Here is a 23961-nt window from a genome sequence, read left to right as displayed (position 1 = left end):
TTACATGAGCTGCCAAGATGTAGCTTCTTAATTATTTGTTTTTATTAAGTTTCTTTTAAGATAAAATAGCAACTGGTCTCTCACTCTGCTTTTGCAAATCATCTGACAGTGTCATTTCAGACAAAAAAAAAAAAAAATCAGTGTTCTGCTACACCTTAACTACTTACCATCTCTGAATTTGAAAGCTGTGCCCCAATTAATTTACTTAACATTGTTAATGTCAAATACTCGACCTCCAAAGTGACTTGCAAAGTAGCAGTTGATGCAATAAACATTAGAACGAAATAACTAATGAGATGTGTCAGTAAGACCGCAAGTATTACTACCACTTCACAGCAAGAGGTTCAGCTTCTCAGCTGGCATGCCTTCTGCATGCAGTCTACATGTCCGCCATGCATCTGCTGGGATCTTCCCATGGATTTCCTTCAACTTCTCAAAAACATGCAGCAGGTTAACTGCCACTTTTCTAAAATGCCTACATGTGAGAGTGAACATTCTGCAATAGACCAGCACCTTGTCCAGAATGAGTTCCAAAAGCCATGTGCCAAATGACTGCTGGGATAGGCCCTGGCATCCATGCAACAGTGTAGATAAGTAGCTTATCAAAAAATGAATGAATATACCACAAGTGTCCATCCAGGAGATGGACTAAAGAGTCCCATACTCCTTAGACTGTGAGGAGTGGCCCAAGGAGTCAGCAAGAATGGGGAAAATCTAGAATGCAAAATATTCCATACTTATCACTGCAGGCCTGTAGTCACTGTTTACTGTTACCACTGACTGCCGAATATCTCTATGATAGCAGAAGCTTCTAAAATTAAATTTATTTTACTTTTTTTTTTTTTTTTTTTTTTACTGTTTTAAAATGTTGGTACAGTGAAAAATATACAGCTTGGAGGGGAGAAAAGTACACATTATTTATTAGCTGTTCTCAATTACATATACATTCAGTACAGGAAACATACCTCACACAGCAGTAGCAACCCTGTGTTTTTCTGACGTGAAGCAAAACAGTAGTTTGCGCTTTTGGAGGACATGTCAGCAAAGTAAATTCCTTTTCCAAACTGTAAAAGGAAACCAGAAAAAAAGTATTTAAAGAAGCTCCCTTCATCTCTAAGGTGAATGTGCACATGTAATCACTTAGGTTTACATCTACTATTACTTTGCTCTGATACGCAGAAGCTATACAAAAAAACTACATGTAAAAGATGAACAGAAAACAATATAACATTTAAGTAAATAAAAAAACTGGAAAAAACAGTAATAAATAAACTACTCATACAAGTATTTTTTATTGTTTTCTTCCTCTCTATCCACTACCTTAAGTGGAATAGACTCCTACAAAATGAAGCTGTCATTTGTTACTTTGATTAGATGCTAAAATCAGCTATCTGAGCCTGTGGTTAGTAACGGACTTTAAATGACTATAAATCAGAAGGGTGACTAAAACAACATGGTCTCGTTGCTCTTTCCTGGACTGGCTTGGCTCAGAGTGACAAGAAAGAATACATGTTTTCACAATGTTTTGTGCTAGCCCCCCCCACCCACTGTCTTAGAAACAGATTTATTCACTTTAGCTGTGGTAGCATTGTCACCTCACAGTTAGACGTTGCCTGTTCGATTCTCAGTTAGAGCATCTTCTGTGTGGCGACATGCGTGAATGGGCGTTCCTTCGCTGAAGGTTGTGCGTTAGGCCCGGCAAGCTAGTACGTAAAAATCTACTGCCAATCATTAGCGGACCGGAGTTCCGCTGTGGCGACCCCTAATCGGGAAAAGCCAAAAGACACAAACAAAACTGTTTCATACTCCTATAACTTCAGTCATAGAATCTGTCCATGAAAACTTCCATCCAGTAGTCATTTTATTACAACTTTATAATCTCAACTATGCAATAAAAACAAATCAATGCATTTACTTTTCAGCCTTGCCGTATCCTTAACCACTAATCTAGTCTCACAATCATGACAATGACGGACTATTCATTTTTATTTTAGCATATAATGTCCCATGAGTATTAACTGCACAGAGACCACCTCATAGCACTCAGCATCCATATGAGATGGTCCCTGTGCCTAGGTAATTCTGAATCAACTTCCAAGCTTCAAATGACTTGCTCTCCTGTAATTTGTGTGTGCTTGCACTTGTTTTTTTGAGCATATTAAACCCACTGCCTTTGTAAAGAAAAGTCAAAGGTCTCATCAGAGGCATCAGAAAATACCTATAGTATGATACTGTAGCCTACATTTAATGCAGCCCATCTTAACTGCATTGTGTAGTAAATGTGTGTTAGTAACTGCCTTTCTTGGGGGTTTCAAATAAAATAACTAGACTGATAGTTTTTTAGCATTATCCTCTGGACAATGAGTGTGTACTAATTTAAAGCATTTCTGCTTTACTGTAATACTATTACAATATTTTGCAATGATACTTCAATCATTTTTAGCTTTTTTGCTGTAGCATTTGGTGTATATTGCATTCAAATGTACAATATCATGCACTTTATCATCTTTAAAGCAAATCTGTGATTTTTAAAGCTTAATGCAATGTTAAGTACGTCTTGGTCTACAGCCAGATGGCTCTACTCCTTTCTGAAGACAATCCCATCCGGAAAAAAAATTAGTCAAATAAAAGTTTTAATGACAAGAGTGAAGTTAGTATCTAATTGAACAAAACTGATGCATGAATGATAATATCGCTATGAAAAATGCTATCATTCTGAAAGGGTGGATTACAACCTTCAATGCAGGACAGCAAGCTTCAACTAGAAGGCCATGAAGCTGTTCAGTCTAAGATACATGACAAGCCTGAAAGCTACAAGTGCCATATTTGATAAACTACATTCCCTCAAGACTTCAGCTGTCAGACATCAGAGATTAAAACGTTTTGGTAATTACTACAGTATTAAAAAGAGCAAGACTTATGCTAGGTACCATGTAGCTTGCACCAGGCTATGCAACAGCACTCCAACAGTGTGAAAAAAAATATTAAGGCTAGAAAGTGCATTCATGAGAGACCAGCACTGACTGTTCTTTTCCCTACAAACTCATGTGGCTATGGATTTATAGGCACCTTTACCTACCAATGAGCACAATCTGAATTTGCAAGCCTATGTGACTGGATAATTAATGAAAGACTCACAGCAATTTAAATTAAAATGTTAAATACATACACATCGGCTTTCTACATTAGCTGATCTATGAAAAGGATCCCTGCATTAGAAACCACTGCGGTTCTTCTTCTGATGTCCTTAGTTCATATGTTTAGAGACGCATGTGCTCTCCCCCAAGCCAACAGACATCAAGAAGCCACACACTTAGCTTGCAGGATTTTCTAAGTCTGCTCCTTTGACTTCCATGCACCAGGTGAGCATAACCTGAAATGAATGGGAACACAAGACTACAGACGAACCCAAAACATACAGAAATACATATACAAAGGCTGGATGGACAGACCATCCATGCACACGGTAACAATAGGAGAATAACAAGCACTCACAGCAAAGGGCTTTTCAAAAATTAACTGAAGGGGCAATACATATGTCTTACATCTGCTTCTGAAGACCCTTCATAACAGAAAAGCAAAGACAAGAATCCCAAGCAATGAAAAATTAAACTTCTCTGATGGACCAAAAATGAAGGAAGGCCCAGGCAGTGAAAAATTAAACTTCCCTGACAGACCAGAAATGAAGGATGGCCAAAAAAATGAGTCTGAAGTACCAAGGTGCCAAAGAAGTCACAAGTCTATGAATCACAGCCTTAGAAATAATGCTTGGTTAATGCATGAACACAGAACAAAGTGACAGCGGTAAAGACATCCACAAAAGAAATATTCGCAAAGCAGGATGTGAAGACAATAAAGAAAAATGGTGAAGTGGTCTCGGAGACAGCTGCATTGTTCAAACCTCTCATTGACAACAGACAATGTAGTTAGCAAATCACTTGCACAGGATTTTCTCAAGACACTGCAAACCTCTCAAAACTCATAATAAAGGAAGCAATTGGTCTGTCTTCCTGAATGTATACTCTTTCCCCATAAAATTTGATCTGGCAGTGCTCAAACAATGTAGGAAGTGATTTCTCACTCACTCTCTCTCACTCACTTTTTCTTGAATTTTATCCTGACAAAGAAATAAGGAAATTAACTGGTTTTAAGGAAAGCTCTGCTGTCACTTTCAAAAGAAAATGCGGTTATCCTTTAGGGACATAGGATCTTTATGAAAGACCAAACAGGATTCCCCACAAATAAAGGCCTACAGCTCAAACATACTGAGTGTGGAAGAGATGACCATTAAGAACTGTCTTCTAAGAAATACACTTCAGACCTGCTAAGCCACTAGGTTGCAGTAGACGAGAGGTCAGCTAATCAATAATTAAGTTTAAACTTCAAGGAGAACTGTTTTTTGTTTTCCAAAGACTAGCAAAATTTAGACTGGTGACCTTATACCGGACATTGGGAATATTCCTGTGCATTCAGGATGGGTGCTACAATATTACCAAGTTAGGGCTTTCAGAAAGGATTTGATTAAGCAGTCTGGCTGGACTACAGGTCATCATCAACTCCCATTTTCTACGAGGTTGGGGTGGTGTATCAACTGTCACCATCTCCTATCAAACGCCACACTCTCACCTTCTTCCAACAGCCATGCCTGACTGCTGAAGGCCTTCTAGCACAAAATCTATCCAACTCTTTATAACATAATCAAAGACTTCGTCAACATGTGGTATTTATGCATATAGATTACTTCTTTAACACATTACAATATAACATGTACACAAAGTGCTGAATGCTTTTTATGGTTTTCATTAACACAACAGCAATACCACGCACTGTTATGAAACATCTTATAACTGTTGATCTTTGATATTTCTTTTCTTTGTTAATTTAACTTATATTTATTTATGAATATTTGAGTTTACTGGCGTATATGAACAAGGAGTGTACTCCAAAACTGTGTATAGCAGGAACATTTGCCTTAGTTATTGACTATTAACTTAAGAATGTTATACACTTAATTGCCAGTTGTTTAAAACCATCCCATGACATCTTTGATCTGTCAAGCTAGATCTGTGAGATGTAAAATTGCATCAGTGAGAAAAGGGTAATTAAAGCATGTATTTTTTTGCTTTGTTAATCCAAGAGGAGGGATATACAAAACTGCAAATTCCCAAGACACAGTGGTCAGCTCTTTAGACTTCACAGTGCAAATAGTTTGGTGAAGATGTAGAGTAGTAATTGTTAAGTTTATCAGAAGTTAAATATGTATTATTTATTATCATTAACTAGGAATATACAAGTTTTTTTAAATGGGAGTAGTTTTAAAGATAATTGAACTGACTGGATTTTATGCTTATTTTGAACTGCTGGTTTTAATTTGGTCAAATAGTTTGGATATAAAATATCTTGATATTTTATAGCCAGAATTACTTTATATGTATTTGCTAGCATTTTTTAGTGTGAACGTATTCCACAACACCCTGCAAAGATTTATGGTGTTGTCATTAAAACCTTGGAACCTCTAAGAGGTTAAGGCCATTTATTTTATCTGACTCAATATAACCAAATAGCTTTTAGGGAGGTTCAGGGCAATTCGCAAATCATTTATTGAAAGTTTTTTATTATTATAAAATGTCTAATATTGTCATTTCTTTAATTATGGATAGTTGTTTAAGTTTAACACTGAATTTAGTTTAACATTTAGATTAAGGTGAATCGGTTGCAAGATTTTAAATGGACTTAACAGATTTAGGGATTTAATTACTTTTTGCAAAATAATTATTTTTAAACATTTATTCTGATTCTTCCACTATTTTCTTTATTGAAAAAGGGTAGGGCTTTAGGATATTTGGAATTACTTACTTGATTGTACCAAATTTTTATCCAAATGGAACTCCATTTTACTTTTTATTGGGCAATAATCAGAAACTGCTATAATTCTACTAGCATTTATTATATCATAAAAGAGCTTAAAGTCCAGAAGGCCCAAAACAATCTTTTGGGGATAAATCCAGTTTTTGATAACTAATACAAACCGATTAAGGATCCCATAGAAATTTAGATAGATTTGTATTTACAATTTTGGAAAATTTATTGGGTATTATTATATTAGATGTGTTGAATTGAAACAGCAATCTTAGTAGTATATTAATTTTGATAATAGCCACTTTTGACAACAAAAGAAATTTTAATTTATTCCAGTTGAGAAAATCGTGTTCAATTGTTGTCCAAAATTTTTTAAATTGTTTTGGTAAAACTTAATTGGGTCATGATAGAAAGATATACCCAGATATCTCAATAAATCATTTAGTTTAATCTCAGTCTCTGGAAGGTAGTTGATTAGATAAGTTGGAATTAAAGGGAAATAGATGATTTATCCAGGCTGAGTTAATAATTAAGAGAATTTTGAGAATGTTTCAATGAAATGCAGAATTTTTGGTAAATCAGTATTGGGTAGAGCAAATTAAATATTTAAGTAATCAGCAAACCCCATTAATGCAAGCCTTGTATTAGTTATTATAGCAATGCAGTGAAAAGTTCTTTGGGTTATAAGAAGTAAGAGTGGTTCTATACATCTATTAAATAAGTATGGGGATAATGGGCATCCTTGCCTTTTTCCATTACTAATTTTTAATGGAGATAAAGTAATCTTATTTCTATTTAAGGTTGTGCGGGCATTTGTGCATAGAATTTTTATTAAATTAATAAAAGCTTGCATTAGGCCAAAAGATGGCATTATTGAAAAAAGAAAGTCTAAACTGAGTCTATCAAAGGCTTTGGAAGCATCCAGAGCAAGTGTGAATATAGAGCGGTTATACCATCTAGATAATAAAGTCGATTCATCTAAAGTTATTGTGTGATCACAGGTTTGTCTGACCTGAAGAAAGCCAGACTGGTTAGGTGAGATTATATCTGGTAATAAAGGTTTCAATCTGTTTACCAATAGTGGGGCAAATATTTTAATATCTATGTTTATAAGAGAAACTGGTAGATAATTTAGTGGGCTTAGTGCCAGAAATCACTTTGGGAATAAGTATTGTTTTAGAATTAAGACAAGTCTGCGATACCATTTTCTTTTATACAACTGAACAGCTGCAATAAAACTTTTGAGATTTTTTGACTAAAAGTTATATAAAATTCTGCTGTACAGCCACTGGGTCCAGGGACTTTACCCACCTTAAGATTACTATGTATAAGACTTCTTGCTTAGTAAACTGCACTATAAAGAGATCCTGCTGGCTTTGGTTCCGTTTAGGAAAATCTGATTTAAAAATTGATCTTTTTCTTGTAGTGTAAATAGTGAATTCTGCTTACCATATGTTTGAGAATATATCTGTTTGAAAATCTAAATAATTTCAGCATTTGAATAGTCAGTTTTGTTTTGATATATTATTTTGGTTATTAAGGGAGATGCTTTATTAATGTTCATCATTCTCACTAGTCGTTTTGATGGAACTTGTGTCCATTTGGAATAGCTAGCTAACATTTTCATCTTATTGAATGATACTTGTTTAGTGTATACAATAAACAGTTCTTTTTGGAAGTCATTTTTTTTGTGTGTGTGTATAATTTAGGTAACGTTCCTCCTCAAATTCACAGATTTTTCCTTTCAATGTTTTTTCTTTTGAACTATACAGATTCTTTTATAGTGTGATGCCTTGTTGATAAGTATACCCCTGATCTAGGTTTTAAGGGTTGGGATTATGGGAATTAGAAGGGTTACTCAAATTCATCCACTACCTCATGAATTTTCTTAACAATATCTTCTTTTTGAAGTAAGATGTGGTTTAGAGTCCAGTTATATCCTCTTTTCTTGATAGTCAATGTACTGGTCCAGTTTACAGTATAATTCTAGAGTGATAAGAGAAGAACCATGGTTCTTTATGAAAGTCAATTTTGGATCTCAAAAATATTTCTTAAATAAAAAAAAAATCTAATCTAGCCCAAGTTTTATAGTAATGGGAGTAAAACATAAATTTTTCTGATAATGCATTGAGACTGCTACTAAAACAATGTGTGTTTTAGTCCTACTTGTCCTGTCAAGGATCTACTTTGATCCATCAAAAAACACTTAATTGAAACTCACTTACCCATTCCCAGTTCAGCAAAACTTTACTTTAACGAAATGATGGACTGCCAACATCCTTTCTCTGAGAAAGGAACCACTTGGCCACCGTGACAGAAAAACTCACATGGTGCAAAACTAAACTCAAAGTGGGAGACTTTGCCCCCCCCCCACTTAAATATTCCAACTCCGAGATCAACTTCATTGCAGAAAGGGCAAAATTCACCATGGTGGCCAAGTGGTTCCTTTTTCAGGGAAAGGATGTAGTCAGTCTGTGCTTTCGTTAGTGAAATTTCGCTGAACTGGGAATGGGTAAGTGAGTTTCGATGAAGTGGTTTTTCGATGGATCAAAGTAGATCCCCTGTCAGACATAGGGTCATTGACTACATTCCAATCTTTTCCTATAATAATTAGGACATTGGCTTAATATTTTACAAATTGACATTGCAAATGTGTGTTCGACACAAGATGCATACAAGTTCAATAACAGTATAGGTTTATTGAAAAATATGTTTTTAATTCCTACATAACACCATCTCCTCATCCAAGTTATGCTGTAGTATATTATCCTTCAGAGATTTTTTTATAAGAGTTGCTACTCCTGTACTGTTTGACCTACTACCTGATTTGATTATTGCCCCAATCCATCTTTAATCCATTTCTCGAGTCCACTGACCTGACATCATGTGGATCTCTTGAACAAATATTTCAACCTTTGATTTAACCGCTAGGTGAAAAAATAAGCTTCATTTCTAGTTGTATACCTTTCACATTGCATGAATCTGTTATCCACACTAACACTCCCGATAAAAATATATAATGGGATGGTCAAACAATGTTTCATCACACCACATGTTCCATTTTTTATTGTATAAATTCCAGAAGAATGACACAGCACTCAACTCTTTCTGCTATTACCCAGCGCATAACCACACTTCCATGGTGCCAGGAAGAGAGTCAACTAACAATGCATAGAGAACCATACAAGTGAACCACATAAAAATCTTGAATCCACATATGTTTCTCCATGCCATAACATTTTCAGACTCTTATTTAACATAAAAAAAAAAATAGCTGGTTAAAATGAGTATAACTTCTCTATAATTCCAAGTAGCTTATCACATAGCCCCACTGTTAAACTTCTAACATGTAAGAACACTGCAGGAATACTTTTTTCAATAATTATATTTAGTCAAACAAATTAACTGTAAATAAACGTACCCCAGGATTCACGAAGCCTCCGTGTAAGAGTTATAACTCTTACACGGAGGCTGCAGTTAAACTGAGTGATGTCAGCATGCTCTGCATATTCATGAGAGCATGCTGAATCACACCCAAGTCGAACACGGCCGTGTAAGACAGTAGGGGGCGTGTCCGTAGGCTGAGCCCTGCAAGCGGACACGCCCCCAGAAGTCTAAAAGTGTCCAAAGTACACACCCACAACAGAGTCCACGGAAATGTGAATAAACACAACACAACACATGCCCCTACAGACTATTAAACATAAAAGAAATATCAATGTACATTTAATATTTTTTTAAATCGTAAAAATGTTTAACTGTGAGTGCGCTCGTGCGTGCGTGAAGCGCAGCTACAGTTAGCAGTCAGCGTGAAAGCAGATAAGAACTACATATGCAAAATAAGCCACAAAGCAATAGCAAAGCGGTAGAGATGCCGGCTGCAGAGTAGGCATCCATGGTTCGAGCCCCCACAACACAATTTTTTTTTTTCTCAAAATAAGCATGAAACAAGTCTCTGACACATATATGTACACATAAAACCAGAATATATGTAAAATGCAATGTAATAGCCTATTTATATTGAATAAATGTGAGCCAAGAAATGAATATAAACTGCCTTATATGCCCCATAGCTGAGCTACAGTTCAACAGAGTGAGATTATGTGCCCGTAGATAAGCATAGGTTTAACTGGTGCAAAATGAGTGCCTGTAGCCGAGCAGTGGTTTACCACGCTAAATATATGTGCCCTAATTGCGCTAAAGCGCACATGCGTGCCAATAGCCAAATAAGTGTTAAACCGGCGCACCGCGCAAACGAGCTAACCGACGGGCAACGGTGAGCAAGCCGTATCCAAAATGCCTTTACACAGACACACCCCTCAACATGTCCAGACAGTCATGAAAAATAAAAAGCAGTGGCCAGGTTCGAACCCAGGATACTATACACCATAGTCAAGGTACAGAACCACTAACCATGACAGCAGTTCATAGAAATGCAATATCAGCTCATATATAGGAATGAATACAAACCACAGCATGACAATGCAGGTTTACTGAAGTTGATACAATCCCAAACTGGCCAATCACAGATATGTGCGGGAAAAATGGACTATATAAGCCCCATAGGCGGGAATACACAGCATAAACGATTGTAGAACAGACCTGCAGTTAGAATGTCAGGTGTAGGTGAGGGTAGTCGCCCGGCGCAGAGGTGGGGTGTTGAGGAGTCCAGGTACATGGCCTGGCTCCTAGTCCATAACCATGAGGCCCAACTCATGCAGGGCCAGGTCCTTTGGGGAGCGTACAAGGCTGAGGCGTGGGACCAGTTGGCTCATGAACTCACCAGTGCCACAGGAATTCCTAGGACAGGTGAGCAGGTCCGTCACCACCATGCGGACCTGAAGAGACGTAAGCAGGACCAACTGAACCGTTGGATCCAGGAGGCCCGGCAATCACCCAACGCCCCACCACTGAGTAAGTATAAATTAATTATGTTTGTAGAAAGTTAAACTACCTGAAATCATGGAGATGTGTATTCCAATATTACTTCATTTATATTACAGCTGCAGGTGTCCGTTCTGCGAACCGCAGAGCCTATGCTGATAGGCTGGTGCGGTTGCGCCACCAGGCAGGTCAGTAATCCACAACTAGTAACTGTAAAGATGTATAAATGTATGACAGTTAGCATAAGAGTGCAGTGTAGCCAGGAAGGAATTAAATCTGCAACTCACAGAGTGTGAAAGTTTATGCAAGTATTGCCTGATTACAACAGTTCCCAGCCTGTAAGATGAAACTAATCATGAGACTGTCCAACACATATTTGTAAATAAAACTGCCCTGCCTGTAAGAAAATAGTACACAAACAGCAGCAGCAGGTAAAGTATAGCTGCAGAAGAGGATGAATCCACCTGTGTGAGATGTATACATGTGGAAATACTGAAACATGACAGAAGTGAGAGTGCTGGAAATAACTGCAATAATTTCTGTTAAAACATGTCAATAAAGCCTAGAAGTACCAGTCTGAATAGTAACATGAAAGCAAGTGAGAGAGTGTGAGAAAGTGTCAGGAATACAGCACTACAGTAGTAATAACCCCTGAATAAAGTATACTGCAGTCAGGACATAATTAAATGCATGTGAGACCCAAAACCAAACAGAAACATCTGTTCAAAGTGTTGCTGCATGTGGAATGTGTACACCAAAATCTGGATATGCTGCTCCCAGTCTGAAATATGCAGATAGGATGACTGTCTGATATCCCAAACATCCACACCTGTCTACAGTTATAGAAAGAACAGTTAACAGGAGATGTATCTGCAATAATTTCGATATGACTTGTGTATGAACAGCAATAAAATGTAGACTTATGTTGCAGTAACAGTCCCATCTGCAAGGTTAAGTAGTTAACATATAGGACACTGTAGTCTGAACAGTAGTGTGTACATAACTGTAGCTATTATAAATGTACAGCATATGTGGTTGTATTCGAAGGTGTTAATAATATGTCTGATTTACCCCACCCTCTAACCATCTATAACCCATTCCACGGGAAAATGGTATGTGCAATCACAATTACCACCCCTGGACATCTGTCCTGTTGGGTCATATATATTTGCATGTCTGTTGATGCATCCGCCCTGTTCATACATCCACACCTGATGGCCTGTTGCCATCAACCAACCCTGCATGTTGTTGGACTGTGTATTACTGTTGAAATTATGCATGTGCTATGCACGCTGTTCAATGGTGTGAATAACTGGGTGTGTGGTTAATGGGAATACTAATGCATGCTGTTAAAACTAACTGTGAATGGTATTTATATGTCACTAACCCAAACTGTTATGACATAATGCAAAACATAGAACGACAGGGAAGGCGGGTTCCGGCGGACCCACCTCTCCCACCTCAGCTGGCGAGTGCACCTGGCACTAGTGCCGAGTCCGGACCCTCCTCCGGTGGCCCTGTGCCACCTGCGGGTGGAAGCGCTGCAGGGGACGGGGCTCACCCCCCCTCTGCAAGCGTGGCCGGAGGAGATCCACCACTCACCCTCCGTAGCGTCCGGACTGTGGTGCGTAGGGAGATTCGGGACTCTGTCCTCGAGCCCCTACGCCAGCTTGAGGCACGGGTGGCGCAACTAACGGGCTTGCCCGTTGCCCCGCCTACACAGCCCCCAGCACAGCCCCGTCCTGGGCAGTGAAGGAACAGTGGCAACTGCCTATGGGTGGGGATATCAGTTCCACTGTTGCCATCTGTGGGCTCATGGGCTCTGGACATCCCAACCTCCGTCCCCGTCATTTGTGTAACCCCCCAACACGTGTCATACACCGCCCCTGTATGTGTCTTGTTTGTCTTGTCTGTTAACCTACCCAACCTACCTCCCCAGCTGTACCGACTACCTTCACCTGACATACCACTCTCACCTGAAAAAAAAAAAAAAAAAAGGGCACTCTGTACCCACAAAAAAATTACGCCCCATACATAGCTGCCCATTCCGCACACATGTCTACTGGACATGGAACCCATCAATTCCAATTGGCTGTACAACAGGTATTATTGTTGTCCTGACACCTCTCTCAGGGGTGGAAGGTTTCAAATGTCACACCAAATTACATACATATGCACAGCTGTTGCTGCTGAAGAAATGGGCAGCTATGGGCCTTACCTACATCCCTCCTGCACATCCCAAGCTTGTTTCCCTACTGTCTTACCCTCTTTGTGACCCCTTTTTCACCACTTTCCTGTCTCCCCGTTTTCTTTTCTTTCAAAGAAAATAGCGCGGGTGTGCGCAAGAGTAAGCACGTTTAAGTGGTTGTAAGCGGGTGTGCGCTCGTGTGCGCGGAGCTAACCGCCAGTGCGCATGCGTGAGCTCCGCGCAAACCAGCGCTAACCCGGTTACAACTGCTTAAAAGTGCCTTAGGCACTTTGACAGGTCCTGTACTCAGTTCAAAAGAAAAATAAAATCCCACTGTGAGTCCCGAACCCAGGACCTTGGCAACTATAGTCTGCATGTCTTACCACTAAGCCATGACTCTTACATAGAAACACTGTGCTAAAGTAAATATATCATTTAACAGTAGGAATGAATGTAAAGGGAATATAGATGTGTAGTACACAAAGCATGACATGTAGAATCACAAACAAAACTGGTGGATTTCCAGAATAGTAGTGTGTGAACAGAAACAGCCATGCTAGTTGGAAGCTAGTAGGTAAGAATGTCACAATAGCACCTTGCAAGACACACACATACTCACAGCAGGAGAAGCACTGCCCATACCCCACAACCTCTTACAGGAACACATCCGGACCAAGTAATACAATATGTGGAGTAAAGGCCCAAAACCAGGGACACATTACAAATGAAGTTACAACAAATGCAGGCAGTTCAGAAAGTAACAGGGTCTACACCTTGTGGGATGTTTGGAAGGCTATGTAGTCTGGAACTTGAATGTTCGTCACCATATTCTGACTTGAGCCCAGACTGACCTGCCAGATAAAGGTGTGCATGAGATAATGACCAAATTATGAGGCAGACATGTGGACAGCCTGCAAATATCTGTACACATGACGGGTACAACACCACCATATTTGAATAGTTAAGAACCTAGACATAGCAACAGTGAATGTCTTACAGGGATGCCCCACAGACCCCATGTGAAATGTACAAACAGTAGGCAGAAAGGTGTAACACATGCAATGGTAACTATGGGGTCCAGAAAGTATTCACCACTCGCATGGCAGAAAAAGTGTTGTAATACCTATGCTCATGCTAACCCACAGTCACAACTGCAGCATACCAGACATATTAATGGGTGCACCCCACTGATATGTACCATTCCATGAGGCACATAACTGGTGAACCTGAAAGCCTCTGGGGCCTGCTCAGCAGCATACCCACATATGCTAATAGATGTCAAGGCCCACACCATGGCCAGACCACACTGCATGCTGTAACACCCTAGCAGATATAGCAAGCATTCCAGGGTGTGAATGTACATGGGAAATAGGAAAGCTACAGCAGCACACAACAGTCAAGACACCTAGCAGGCACACCAGTACTGACAGTGAAAGGCAACTATTGAAGACGTAGCAACAGAGTGCAAGCAAAGGTGAAAGGAAAGCACACACACACACATGTACACATCAACAATAGTAGTAGTTGTTAGTGTACATACACAGTCAGTACAGGAAACTGGAGAAATGAATGGAGGAATGTTAACCCACAACCCGAGTAAAATTAGAGATACCAACCTTTACACTCACAGAATGTTGTCCACAGCATAACAGCATGGTCCCTGCCATTAACATCTGAAAGGGCTACGCCTATTTCACACACCCTTTTATAGCACAGTTCTGAAATCACAGTGAGAACTGCAATCAGTACACAACAGGCTGCATGCAATTAGCAAATGCTGGCTAACAATTGGTGCAGGGCCATCACATGGGCATATGCAGATACCTACAAAAGTATGCTGTATTCCATGTCCACGCATGCAATAATTACATTGCACCTGGAGAGAGACAGAGAGAGAGAGAGAGGGAGAACCACACCCAGAACTAGACTGCAGCTAAGCAGACAGACAGCAATCCCCAGCAACAGCTACCTGGAAGCTGCAACAGTGAATCGGAGCAGCAGGACAGTGAGACAGACATTCGCAGACACAGCTGTGACAAACACAGGTACTGTAAAGTAATACTATCAAGGTGTACATACTGTGAACCCTCCATATGTGTTATTGGGCTGTATCCATATGTATATGAAGATGTGTAATGGGCAGGGGATATACAGCACCTATCAGTGAAGGATGTACATACAGTAGTATGTGTGAGCATCTATGTGCACATATATATGTTGTTTGATTGTAGGTTGTACTGCCATGTACTAATTAGATTACACAGCTATGTATGTTTAGCAGTATGTTAGTGTGTGTATACAGTAAGGTAGACATATATGCCGACTTACCTGTCCAACATATGGCTATGTAGTTATGTCAACATATGTATGTGTAGATATCTTATATGTATATATATACATATGATATCCATATATGTATACATACATAGAGAGAGATGTAGGACTACATAGACAGATGCTGATAGAATATTGTAGCGACATATCTATGTAATGCACACATGCAGAGATAGAAATATGTAGATACATATACATAGACAGACTGATCTGACCACCTACAGGTATGATTGTATATGCTGACCTGCAACACAGCCTGCCCCCCCCCTGTCGCCCACACCCCCTCTGTGCCCCCCCCCACATCTACAGCAGAATAAGTACATCAATATATATATATGTGCAAATGTATACACACATATGTACATGTATATAGAAATAGACATATAGACATATCTTAATACATAGATATATGTATAGAGAGAGAGAGAGAGATGTATACAGAGCTGGAGTGAGGCACATGTGTACAGATGTATTGCAACTGGTGCCTGGTGACAAAGGCACGGAGTGAACACCAGTGTCACATCCGAGTATCATACCACAGTCCAGATCACCTACACAGGTAACCACCATATAATGAGTGTCCGCCCACCACTGCATGTGTCAGGGGTGGTCAGGGTCAGACATGTGTACAATAGTGGCCCCAATGATAGTCACAGTGGCACACTATCCCTGGAACAGCTGCACATGGTATGTGTCCGCACACATGGTCAGTCAGGCATGGACATGTAGGTCGGTGTACCCCCCACAGCACGTAATGTATGCCATGGTATGGACCTCACACGACAGCAACAGATATGTAGAAGGACACAGTGACATGTACAACATGGTGACAATGCACCCAAACACAGTACCATTGCACAGTGACTGTCAACACCATAGAGTACACATATGCCGCCCACGTACAGGTTACCACCCCAGATGCACATATGGAGGTCACACCCATGACAGATGTCCAACAGGCATTGTACCACCGCCCACCATCCACAACCTACCTGTCTGCTGTGTGTTGTCTGTGCCACTGCAATTTAGTGCACATGTGTAGGTACGGGTTCAGACTCACAGACAGGACACACCCTGCAACAAACCACACAGTGTTACGATGTGAGACTCCCCATGTGTACATGTCACACATACCCCTGCTGCATGTCACTCAGATAGGTAATATGCCATATGTGTCACCCTGTGTAACTGTGTGACGGCAGCAGGTACCATCACACCACATGTGTCACAATTGTCAAGTTAGCAGAACAGTACGCTGCTGTAGACACGGGGGCATTAGCATATTGTATAGTATTGTATTACAATGTCATGTATTGTGTTGTATTGTATTGGTATGGTGAGGTGCCTCCTGCATGGAGTGGAACCACTGGTGCTGTGCTCCAGTGTACAGGTACATACCCTGTAGTCCAGGTAGTGTAACATAGCACCTCTATATGTGTGTTTAGCGCCTGTCAGAGGGTATGTAGCATGCAACTGGGGATACCAGCAGGTCTCGTCCATGTCGTGTATTCTGCTCACCTGTGGGTGTCTCTCACCTGGATAACTGTGATGACCTTGAGGTTAGGGTCAGCAGGGATAACCATGCCTTAATACAGGGGAGGGGGGTGACACCTGCACTGACCCTGTCCGCCACAATGTCGCCTAGCTGTGGTGTAGGTGAAATATGTGTAGTGTACTACCCATGGGCATAGAGGATGGTTCCTGACCAGGTCGCTAATTAGGTCAGGTAGGCCTCCTGGTCATCTGCAGTATCACGCTTGACGTCCCACTCAACATTGCCCATGTGGTCAGTGTGATGGGAAATAGATCCTTACCAGTGCTGCTCAGACATACCCTCCCTCGGAGACTGATGCTCTGTCTCGGTAGCTTACATCAAGTGTAATACAATCAGTATATGGCTGGGGTTCGCGGACAGGATGCTGTCCCTTTGTGGACAGTGCCCTCGACATATATGGGAATGCATGAGCCATGCGGTCTTGGAGATGTCTGTAGAAAGCAATTGTGTAGGGGTCAGCATTGTGTGATGTCTCTGACACTGGCCCAGTGGGCTGTAAGGATACCATATCAGTGTTACAAAGTGTAACGTCTGTATCTGTAATGTTGTGCACTGTAGCCATCTGTGCTGGTGGTGGAGGTGGGATATGTATATCCAGGGCAAGCAGGGTGTTGTCAGCCCATAGTAGTCGCCAATGTACCATACAGTACCTAGACACAAACACACAGAGTGAGGAGGTGCACCTCACCTGAATTGGTGTTCTGACTGCTGGTGTCCAGTAGTATGTCATACGTAGCCTGGCAGGTACTGTACAACAGTTGCTGGCCGAGCACTGATACCTGGCCATCTACATGTGTATCCACCAATAGACAGACAGCTGCCACATATGTGTGATATGTGGTATCATGACAGTCAAGTAGCATGTGTATTATGTGTGCCAAGGTCTGCCAACATAGATTGCTGATACCATGTTATCTTTATTCCCAGGTACATGGCCCACCAGAGACATGCAACCTACTCCGTGGCTGAGGATGAGGAGATACACCAGAGCCTGGTGCGGGACTATGCAACACTCTTTTCCCGCACCAGCCAGAATCAGCAGGTGAGGGCTGCACTGTGGCAGGACCTTGTCCGCGGGTAAATGATATAGGCATGCATAATAGGACATATGAGCAGGTACGACATCACTGCAGTGATTTGATTAGACATGTCCATCAGCGTGCGTCAGATATCCACAGGCAACAGGTCGCCACAGGTGGTGGGGTGGCTACACATCCCCCACTCACCAGACTGGAGGGACTGCTCCTGAGTGTAGTGGCTCCAGTCCACCTGCAACAACAACAGCAGTAGACATGCGTCATGATGGAGGCTGGAGCCGCACAGCAGCAGGACACTGAACGTGCAGGTAATATGTCACATGTGTAGTTGACTGTTGTGTACACTGGTAGTTAATGCATGTGTGTGGTGTGTCCTTTGTTTGTAGCTGCAACCATAGTATATAATGTGCAAGTGTGATATCCGCAATATTAGCTGCAGACCTTTGAAAGGCGACTGTGGTACTCCTGACCTGTATCATACTCAGTAATATTGGCACAGTTGTGCCCACTAACATTAGTTTCCTCCTGTCTGCAGGACCCTCCGGTATCACTGCATTGCAGCCTATCCATGCTGGTGAGTGTCTATTTACTTTACCTGTTAAGATGTTGGTAGTAATAGTACCTTTTGGCACACTTAGTGGTGCCCCTTGTATGCATGTAGGTGTGTCTGTGTCTGTGTGTCAATATCACGCATACTGAGTACTGTTCAATTGTGTGAAACTGTGTGCACGTGTGCATGTGTGCAAGTGTGCAAGTGTGCAAGTGTGCATGTGTGCACCTGTGCATGTGTGCACCTGTGCATGTGTGCATCGCTGGCAGTGTGCAGACATTGTAAACTGTGTTTCCTGTTTCCTTCCCACAGGTTCTGTTGCTGCTCTGGTGTTATCTAGCAGGGAACCTGAGTCAGGTGCCGTGGGTACTGCTACTGATGACATTGGTGTAGTGGCACAGGACGGTATGCCAGCGTCCGCCATTGGTCAGCCAATTGACAGTACACAGCTGTCGACACCATCCATGCGCACAGTTATCCTGCCAATACACCCCTTGTTACCACTGTCCCTAGGTGATGGACAGCATACAGTGGGCATTGACCAGGGTAATGTGGTACCTGCGGCACATGCTTCCCCACACAGCAGCCATGGGCATGGCCCAGACATGGTACCACACAGACAGATGTCCAGGGGTTCTCGTGGGAGCATCCATGGGCGTACTGCCCCTGGCAGACGTGCCCACAGAGGACTTACAACCTCAGCTATGTTCCGGACTGTCATGCAGGCACAGTCACGTATGGAACGGTACACCAGACAGGGTCTGAGGGAGCTGACAGCATGTCGCACAGCCATGACCGACGGTATGCGCGTGACATTGCGGCCGCCATCCGTGATTTCACCGACGTCAGACGGACGTTGGGGACATATTACACCGTCTACACAACTACATGGCCATGAGCCAGGGGGATGGTGGGCGGTTGCGTCGTCGACGTGGGCGTATGCCAGCAACAGCAGCAGCTGGCAGTCGGCGTGCGACAACAGGGCCGCGGCCGCCTCGTAGTGCCAGCAGCAGCCCCAGCAATGCTGGGTCTGTGCTGTCATCAGACCGCCCCAGGAGACCACGTGCACGTGGCTCTGGCCAGGGCCGACAGGGCTCTGTGTCCAGTCAGCGAACACCTGCTTCTGATGACAGTACCCAGTCTGGGTTGGTACCGGATACGGTCCGTAGCACCCCTGCAAGGCACAGGTACCGTGTCCGTGGCCAGAGACACTGATCTGTATGACCTGGCAGGTACAGTCTGTGGCTGTCCACAAACACCAGTATATGGCAGCCATGAGGTGGAACTGTGTGCATCCATACACACATGCAAAATAACACCACCTAGGGCTACCGCATACACGCACACACTGCATCAACACTGCCCCACCTTCTACTGCTGTCCCTCACCAACACACATACACATACATGTCAATTGGTGGTATGGGTGGCTGACCCAGGCATACCAAGTTCACACCCTGTGCATATGTTGAAACTGTGCCACCTCCTGCAGTCTGTAACAACTGTGCAGGTACAGGTTAACATGTTACTGATGCACAGGGTGACCACATAGATGTGTAGTAATAGTATCATGTTTTGAACAGTACTGTGTGCTGATTTAATTGTGGGTATATCACAGCATGCCTGATGCAGTATTTGTGTGATTGTCATGTCCTGTTGTCTACACCCATGGTAAGTACCATAGTGTATCATCTGCACATGTTGGCATACTAGTGGTAATGATGTCAACAGCAGCCTACATACATAGGTAGCACAGGGATGGGTAATGAATGTAGTAATACACAATGATGGACATGTAAATTGCAAGTGGCATGTTGGCCACACTAGACTCTGCAATGCAGATGTGTGAGGAAGTTGATATGTGTGCAGAACTACACAACTGGTACAGGACACACAGGTGCACACTAGCACTGCATGCACACACCTCATACCATGCTAGACAGCCCCAACACACATAACGAAATGTCACGGGAGGGAGAGTCCCATACATGTCAGGGATACTGTGGTGGCAGGCCAGGAGCATACATCCTACTAAGTATGGCACCACTGAGAGAAGGATCGGTGTCTGTTATTTGACATGTGTATTACTGCAGGTATGGGCACATGGGTTTATATCCAGTTATTGTACATCCTGACAGTACATGCATGTTCATTACACTTGTGTGCACTGAGACTGGACCCTGGCCATCTGACCAGTGTTTTTCCATGTACATGTGCATAGCGCCTGCATATGTGCACTGTTACCTTATGGAACTGGTACAGCTTGTTTGTTGTACAATGGACTACATGGAGCACTGTTCACTGTACCTTTGTTTGCATGCATGTTTGCTTGCAATTACCCTGGAATACCGATCACACCTGCAATGCATAGTTATAGGGCTTCTGTGGACTCCTAGTGCCATCTGTGTAGCCTACTGTATGTATGGCCATGTCCCACTTGAGAGGTTGCCACTGTTTGACCTGTTCACATGTACATTGACTGTGACACAGTGCATATGACCTGCCTGACATGTGTCCACGTGAGCAGTCATATATGCTACTGCTAAGTAGTCACAGGCACTACACCTTCACACATCCATCTCCTGTTGAACTACCTGCTTTGCTAGGGACAGCCTGCACCTGTCACCCCTGGCCTATCGGATATTGGCAAAGCCTCTTGCTACCCCATAGTGCCTAGTGCCTATGTTAGGCAGGGCTCACATGACAAACCCACCTTCATAGGTATCACAAGGGATAAGACACTAAGAGCAATGCTACCCAACGCCAGATGTCTAAACCTCCAGATGCATGCACCCAAAACACTCCTTTGCAGGGGAAACATCGATATGTGTGCAGTAACAGATGCCTGGTTCAGGGCTACTGGGAGCACACCAGCACTACCGGGTGTAACCCGGTTGATTCCTTTGCTACAGTCACCAAGGCCATTGCCGAGGGGAAGGTGGTTCACACAGCCTACCTGGACCTTGCAAACGCCTTCGCAACAATACCCCACTTGGGCATTCTAGGCAAGCTCACCAGCTTGAATATGAGCCCTATGTCACTAGATGGATTGCACAGTGGCTCAAGAACAGAACCCACATGGTTAGCATTGCTGGAGCCATGCCAGACCCCATAACAGTTCCAGGATGTGTCCCAGAAGGCTCAGTCCTGGGACCCTCTTGTTGGGTACATATTTATTGGAGGTACAGGCCAACACGGATGAACTGTGGCTGTCCAAATATGCAGATGACTGCAAACTGGACACCATAATCGACTACCCAGCTGACACAAGCATCTTCCAAAGGGGCATCATAGCAACAGACTTGTGCCAGGGCCATGGCCGTCTGCTGAACAGTGTGTAGAAGGGGAATGTGCATCCTGTAGTCTGTTCACCTAGTTAGCAAAAGGGACATTGTCCCCACACACACTAACCCCCCTCAGCCAAGAACACACACTTGCCAATTGCAGGATTCAAACCCCTATCTGACTGTTATGACACGTGAGACAGGCGCATTAGCTGAGCACGCTATTTGCATTACTGGGGGTTTTCTCTTCCCCTGCTATACTTATAGAGTGCTGACATCATCAGTATTTAGAAAAGGGAATGGGCATCCTGTAGTGTCCTATCCTATTTGCCAAAAGGGACACTTCCCTCACACACTAACCCCCCTCAGACAGACACACACACTTGCCATTCACAGGAATCAAACCCCTACCTAGTTATGTTATGACACTTGAGACGGACGCATTAGCAGAGTGCGCTATTCGCATTACTGGGAGTTTTCCTTTCTCCTGCTCTACTTATAGGGTGCTGACATCAGCAGTGTTTAGAAAGGGAATGTGCATCCTGAGTGTCTTTTCCTATTTGCCAAAAGGGACATTTCCCTCACACAAACTTACACACACGCCAACCTCACACACGCACACACACACACACACACACTGAGCACTTGCAGGATTTGAACCCCTATCTAACTATGTCATGACACTTGAGACGGACGCATTAGGAGCCGCTATTCGGATTACTGGGGAGTTTCATTTCTCCTGCTGTACTTCTAGGGTGCTGACATCATCTGTGTTTGGAAAGGGGAATGTGCATCCTGTGGGGAAGCAGACACCAAGCACACTATGGCTAAGCTGTCATTCCCTAGGGCAAACAGCCTAGTGTTGACCTCTACACCATTATGTTTAATTGTCAAATGCACATTATTTGTTGCTGATAGACTGTTTGCATATCTTTATTGCCATAGCATTCCCTGTTGGTATGAACAACCTCTGCATCTGTGGAAACTGTTTGCATATGGGAGGGATCCACTATATCACGTATGTCTCTGTAGTCATTTAACTGTGTGCACTGGGCAGACTGCTGTAATGTGGTTGGTCCCTGGCATAACACATAACAATACCAGATATGTGTGTCCCACTGCTAAACCAAGATTTGGACTAAGTGTGTGAGCCTTCCCATGGCATGTTGTCAAAGTGTGTGAGCATGCCCAGTGTGATTATTCCATATGTTGGACTCTGCAGACCACCACATTTGTGGATGTGTGTGATCTTCACAAACTAAGTGTGTGAGCATGCCCAGTTCAGCCTTACCATGGCATGTTGTCAAAGTGTGTGAGCATGCCCAGTGTGAGCATTCCATATGTTGGACTCTGCAGCCCACCACATTTGTGGATGTGTGTGAACTTCACAAACTATCACCCGTTCATGGTTGTGGGTTGTGTGTCATGTTGTGTAGTTACTGTACAACTGCTTTGTGTGTGAACACAACAGGATTATACTGTGCCTGCAGTGTTTGCATGGGATACTTTGCATGCAGTCGCCAACATCCTTTCACACTGACCTAACACTGTAGTACTGTATAGTGTACTGGCAGTACTTTGACTGTGGTGGACAGTAACCTGGGCTTTACTGCTATCACTGCTTTACATTCTGATTGTGGGCACAACAGCCTGGTTGGGGCCAGTTGTGTACATCTGACCATGTTGCATTCTGTTCAGATATGCACTACTTACACCAGGCTTGCCCAACATTGTTAGTGTATCCCACAACATAGGTGTACAATTGCAAACACTAGCGTTGTGCCCTAGTCCATGGCTAATGCAAGTTGGAGAGTGTGTTTGTCCTTCAACACACATTGTAAGTGGAGTTTGCCATGACCAATGTAATGGTTGGTATACTGTGCCTCGTTAGTACATCGGAAACCCCGGATCCTAATTTAAAAAGGATTCCCATTTGGGAAAATTGTAAGTACTCATGGGTGCCTGTGTGGGGGCCCGGGGGGTCTTTTGGGAGGTGTCAGTTGTCCTTGAAGTCACTGGGGTTCAGGTTTATGTGCAAACCACTGCCCCAGATTGTAAAAAAATTTTTTTTTGATGAGAAAAAGGAAAACATGGATTGGGGGTGGGTGAGTCCCAGGGTATGTTGGGGATTTACTTTATGGAGGGCTGCGAGGCACCCAAGGGGGGATTTTAAAAAGTCCCCTGATAAAGGGTGCAACCACAATGATCCCTTATCAATTACAATTTTTTGATTAGGTGGGTATATGGAGTTTCTGTAAAAAAAGCCTGTTT

The 23961-nt window shown here is 42.6% G+C and overlaps 1 protein-coding gene across 3 annotated transcripts in view; it reads right to left on the bottom strand.

The window, feature by feature from the left end:
* The window catches only part of PARP2 (poly(ADP-ribose) polymerase 2), a 1124938-nt gene that overhangs the window by 119095 nt on the left and 981882 nt on the right, over positions 1 to 23961 (bottom strand). For all 3 annotated transcript variants that reach the window (XM_044058251.1, XM_044058252.1, XM_044058253.1), the window contains one exon: positions 966 to 1064. In XM_044058251.1, coding sequence (XP_043914186.1) covers positions 966 to 1064 — 99 coding nt within the window. The remainder of the gene's footprint in view (positions 1 to 965; positions 1065 to 23961) is intronic.

Source organism: Protopterus annectens, chromosome 16.part0 (genome assembly GCF_019279795.1).
Source record: "Protopterus annectens isolate FY-2018-M chromosome 16.part0, PAN1.0, whole genome shotgun sequence".
In the NCBI taxonomy this organism is placed as follows: Eukaryota; Metazoa; Chordata; order Ceratodontiformes; family Protopteridae; genus Protopterus; species Protopterus annectens.
The sequence above is the reverse complement of the archived record's forward strand: the minus strand, read 5'-3'. Positions and strand labels throughout refer to the sequence as shown.